Here is a 4,741-nt window from a genome sequence, read left to right as displayed (position 1 = left end):
TGGCAGCGACCCGGTGCTGCGCGCTCGGGCCCTGGTGGCCTTCCAGCGGGGCGAGTACGCCGAGCTCTACCGGCTGCTCGAGAGTCGCCCCTTCCCCGCCGCCCACCGCGTTTTTGTGCAGGACCTCTACCTGCGCGCGCGCTACCACGACGGCGAACGGCCCGCGGCTCCAGTGGACAAGTACCGTCTGCGCAAGAAGTTTCCACTGCCCAAGACCATCTGGGACGGCGAGGAGACGGTCTACTGCTTCAAGGAGCGCTCCCGCGCCGCGCTCAAGGCCTGCTACCGCGGCAACCGCTACCCCACGCCGGACGAGAAGCGCCGCCTGGCCACTCTCACCGGCCTCTCGCTCACGCAGGTCAGCAACTGGTTCAAGAATCGGCGACAGCGCGACCGGACTGGGGGCGGTGGCGGCGCGCCCTGCAAGAGGTGAGGGGACCCGGGCGGCACAAGTCCCGCTGTCTCGGGGATGTGCTACCCACCAGCCCCCCTCTCCCGCACGCCCACTGCTGGAGCCAGGGCGCCGAGCTCCTCGGACGCCTCCTGCTCGCACCCCGGGCGCCCGCCGCGCGCGGGGAATAGTGTGGATGGAACGGGCACACGCCCGGAGCCCCCTCCCCGGCATCGCTGCTCCTCTCGGAGAGGCTGGGAGACGTCTTCCCTTTGCTCCACTCAGGGCTTCATCCCAGGTCCCATCCGTGTTGGTGGCTAGACAGGGGGGAGGCAGAGAAAAAGAGGGGCTGCGGGAAAGGGGGTGGGGCCTGTGTCCACCCCACCCGAAGTCGCGGCTTCTCTCGGGCCCCTGAGCCGCACGCAGGTCCCTTCCCGGACCTTGGCTCTTCCTCACCCCCCCTCCGCACTCCCCTCAGGGCCCAAAACAGCGTGGTCCGTCGTCTGCCTTTGTTGTGAAACGTGAACCTTCCCCAGCTCCGGTTTCCCTGTAATCCAAGCCCTTCCCCTCCCACCCCGCACGTCGGCCTCTCACTCCCTTCTCTGACGCCCAGGGGGAGGCACTGGGAACTGAGCGGCCAGCCGCCTCCTCGCTCTCCAAAGCCACTGAGCTGCTTTCAGCCTGACCCAGGAGACTCGAGACAGCCTGGGTGCTCAGCTTCTGGGGCCCGAAGGCCAAAGGGGTGGGAGAAGAAGGCCTCCGCCCTGGAGATGCGGCCAGCCTAAGCTGGTGACATTCATCGTGCAGTGGTGTCAACGAAGGGCTTGCAGAGGCTCTGTCCTTGAAGTCCTTGGGTGGTCTCAGAGAGGTTTTGTAACCCCCAGGAAATGTCCCCAAGAGTTTGGGCTGGGGAAAGGTGGGGAAGCAGTGGTCAGCCTGTGCTCCTGCAGCTCTGCAGGAATCAGCTGGCCAGCATTTGGGGCCTCAACTCATAATTCTGTCTCTGGCCAGCGAGTCTGATGGGAACCCCACTACTGAGGACGAGTCCAGCCGCAGCCCCGAGGACCTGGAGAGAGGGGTGGCTCCAGTGGCCACGGAGGCCCCTGCCCAGGGCTCCATATTCCTGGCTGGGGCCGCCCCTCCTGCGCCATGCCCAGCCTCCTCCTCCATCCTGGTGAACGGGAGCTTCCTGGCTGCCAGCAGCTCGCCAGCCGTGCTCCTCAATGGGAGCCCGGTGATCATCAACAGCTTGGCCCTGGGGGAGGCCTCGGGCCTGGGCCCCCTGCTGCTCACAGGGGGCGGGGGCGCCCCCGCACCACAGCCCAGTGCTTTGGGGCCCAGCGAGGGCAAGACCTCCTTGGTCCTAGACCCTCAAACTGGGGAGGTTCGACTGGAGGAGGCTCAGCCTGAGGTCCCTGAGACCAAGGGGACCCAGGCGGCCGCCTCAGGGCCCACTGGGGAGGAGGTGCCGGGGCCTCTGCCCCAAGTGGTGCCGGGCCCCCCACCGGCTGCCACCTTTCCTCTGGCCCCAGGTCCAGTGCCTTCTGTGGCTGCTCCACAAGTGGTGCCACTCTCCCCGCCCCCTGGGTACCCTGCCGGCCTGGGCCCTGCCTCGCCACTGTTGAACCTGCCCCAGGTGGTGCCCACCTCACAGGTGGTGACCCTGCCGCAGGCTGTGGGGCCGCTGCAGCTGTTGGCAGCCGGGCCAGGCAGCCCTGTGAAGGTGGCAGCTGCGGCGGGCCCCGCCAATGTGCACCTGATAAACTCTGGAGTGGGTGTGACTGCCCTGCAGCTGCCTTCAGCCACGGCCCCAGGTACCACTTCCTCCCTCTGGCCTGGGTGGGGGGTGGTCGTCTCAGGGAGGGAGGGTGCTGTCGGGCTTGGGGTGTGTGTGTGGGAGGGGGCCAGGCTCATCCCTTGTATGTACCAGAACCGTCCTGTGCCAGGTAGTGCGGAGGCTCAGAGCGCCCAGACCTGGTCCCTCCCTGGAGGCCCTCAGTTTGCCTCCCACTGCAGGCCAGGCCGTTGAGCCTCCGTGCTGCGCCTGGCGGGGTTCCCCTCTCACCCTGTGCGGGGGGCTGGGGCCGTCTCCTCTCCCCGCAGGAAACTTCCTCCTGGCCAATCCCGTGTCTGGCAGCCCCATCGTGACAGGTGTGGCCGTGCAGCAGGGCAAGATCATCCTCACCGCCACCTTCCCGACCAGCATGCTGGTCTCCCAGGTCCTGCCACCTGCCCCCAGCTTGGCCCTGCCCCTGAAGCCAGACCCGGCCGTCTCGGTGCCCGAAGGAGCCCTCCCGGTGGCCCCCAGCCCTGCTCTCCCGGAGGCCCACGGCCTAGGCACACTTTCTGCGCAGCAGCCTCCACAGCCACCCCCTGCTCCTGCCGCCACCGTCACCGCCAGCCTGCCCTTCTCCCCAGACTCCTCCAGCCTCCTGGCCGGCTTTCCAGCACCCCCGCCCGAGGGCCTCATGTTGTCAGCCGCGACTGTGCCCATCTGGCCGGCGGGACTGGAACTGAGCACAGGCACAGAAGGGCTGCTAGAAGCGGAGAAGGGGCTGGGGACACAGCCCCCCCACACCGTGCTGAGGCTGCCGGACCCCGACCCCGAGGGGCTGCTCCTGGGGGCCACAGCCGGGGGGGAGGTTGAGGAGGGGCTGGAAGCTGAGGCCAAGGTTCTGACCCAGCTACAGTCGGTGCCGGTGGAAGAGCCCTTGGAACTGTGACCCCACCAGGCCTCGTCGCCTCTCCGGACATTGGTGCTCGAGATCCAGGACCGCCGGGAGTAGGGAACCTTTCAGAAACACGATGTCGCCATCTGAAGCCTCCACACACACTACGCCTGCCCCTCGGTCTGCCTAACCTCTCCGAACCCTGGGCGTGCCCGGGGCTCACCCCTGTCCGGGGGGCCCTACCCTCCGGACGGGAAGCCGCCTGTTACAGCCCTCTCTTTGCTCTGCCCCCACATATATGGGGAGCCTGGGGGTCCTGACTCAGGGGCTCTGCCCCCCTCGACCTGGTACTAGCTGTGAGCTGAAAACCTGGCCAGATGGCTGGGTTTCCAACCCCCTGAGCCCTCCCCCTGCCACTCCCCAGGACACTGTTAATAGCCCCAGTGACATCCAGCTGTGCTCAGAACCGCTGGGAGTCTGAGGGTGGAGGACGGGCGGTCCTGTGCGTGGGGAATGACGGACCCTTCCTGCCGAAACGCAGCGCAGGTGTGGGGAGACCTGGGCGGGCTCTCCCGGGACTGCAGCCCTCGTCCTCACGTCCGGCCCCAGACCAAAGATCCCCTCACCTGCGGGGCAGCTCTGACCCCTGTGTCTCGTTTGTATCCTAAATCTTTATTTTTTTAGGACATGGTATGGCTCTGTTTCAATGAAAATAAAGTTAACAAACAACTCGAACCTGCAGGGCTGTCGGCTACCTTCTGAGCGACTTGCCCAAAGAAAAACCCCATGGAGCCCCACTTGAGATTCTGGCTTGGGGGTGACTGCTCCCCGCGGGAAGGGGGGGGCGCTGCAGCCCCTGGGGCCCTGCGGCTTCAGATGCAGGGTGGAGGGAGCAGGGGCCCAGAGCGCCCTGCCTGGTCTCCCTTGCTGGTAACGAGGGTTCCACTTACTTTATTTTATTGGCAATAATAAATAATCTATAAATAGAACGGGGGAGGGAGGAGAAAGCTGAGGCGAGAATGAACCCGGCTGGGCGGAGGCGGGGCACAGGGAACCCCTTCCTGACCACCTTGCATTTCATCCAGGGCTTCCCCCCAACCCCGGGGCCCTGGCTGCACCTTGGGCTAGGAAGGAGCCGTGAGAAGGGCAGCGGGCTGTGGGAGGGCAGAGTTCAGCTGCCCGTCTACGAGGCAAACACATGAAGCGACCTGCTCAACACATCTGCCCCCTCCCAGCCCCGCGGACACTGGTGGGGGGCACCTGCGCCAGCAGGGGTGAGGCCCGTGAGGGGGCGGCCTCTTCCTCATGGCTCCTGGCTTCAGACCACAGGTGCAGGAGCTGCAAGGCGGCGAGGGAGGAGGGGGAGAGGAATTCCCCTCATTTACGGCGAGGGGGCAGCTGAGAGGCCAGCTCTGGGCAACAGTGGGCCTTCTCAGCCAGCAGCTGGTAGAAGGGCTTGGGGGTCTCCCAGTCCTCGTCCTCGCTGCTGGAGCTCTCCTGCTTCACGATCCGGTTGTGCCGACGGCTGAACCTTCGAGCTTTGACGCTGCGGGAGAGGTGATGGCATGGCAGCTGCCTCGCTTACCTCCCGGGCGAGCGTCCCACCCCTCGCGCTCGGGCCCCAGCGGTGACGGGGCCTGGGCTGAGGGGGGACCAGGGCTCCACTTGGTCCCACCAGGCG

The 4,741-nt window shown here is 66.5% G+C and overlaps 2 protein-coding genes across 2 annotated transcripts in view; one reads left to right on the top strand and one right to left on the bottom strand.

The window, feature by feature from the left end:
• Positions 1-3,795, top strand: part of SIX5 (SIX homeobox 5) — a 4,571-nt gene extending 776 nt beyond the window's left edge. The window contains exons 2-4 of the mRNA XM_006911871.2: positions 7-429; positions 1,403-2,205; positions 2,495-3,795. Coding sequence (XP_006911933.1) covers positions 7-429; positions 1,403-2,205; positions 2,495-3,114 — 1,846 coding nt within the window. The 3' untranslated portion in view covers positions 3,115-3,795. The remainder of the gene's footprint in view (positions 1-6; positions 430-1,402; positions 2,206-2,494) is intronic.
• A 642-nt stretch (positions 3,796-4,437) lies between these two features.
• BHMG1 (basic helix-loop-helix and HMG-box containing 1) overlaps positions 4,438-4,741 on the bottom strand; it is a 15,353-nt gene continuing 15,049 nt past the window's right edge. The window contains exon 13 of the mRNA XM_015589278.1: positions 4,438-4,606. Coding sequence (XP_015444764.1) covers positions 4,438-4,606 — 169 coding nt within the window. The remainder of the gene's footprint in view (positions 4,607-4,741) is intronic.

This window comes from Pteropus alecto, unplaced genomic scaffold, assembly GCF_000325575.1.
Source record: "Pteropus alecto unplaced genomic scaffold, ASM32557v1 scaffold194, whole genome shotgun sequence".
In the NCBI taxonomy this organism is placed as follows: domain Eukaryota; kingdom Metazoa; phylum Chordata; class Mammalia; order Chiroptera; family Pteropodidae; genus Pteropus; species Pteropus alecto.
Note: the sequence above shows the minus strand (reverse complement) of the source record. Positions and strands in the feature narration are given on the sequence as shown.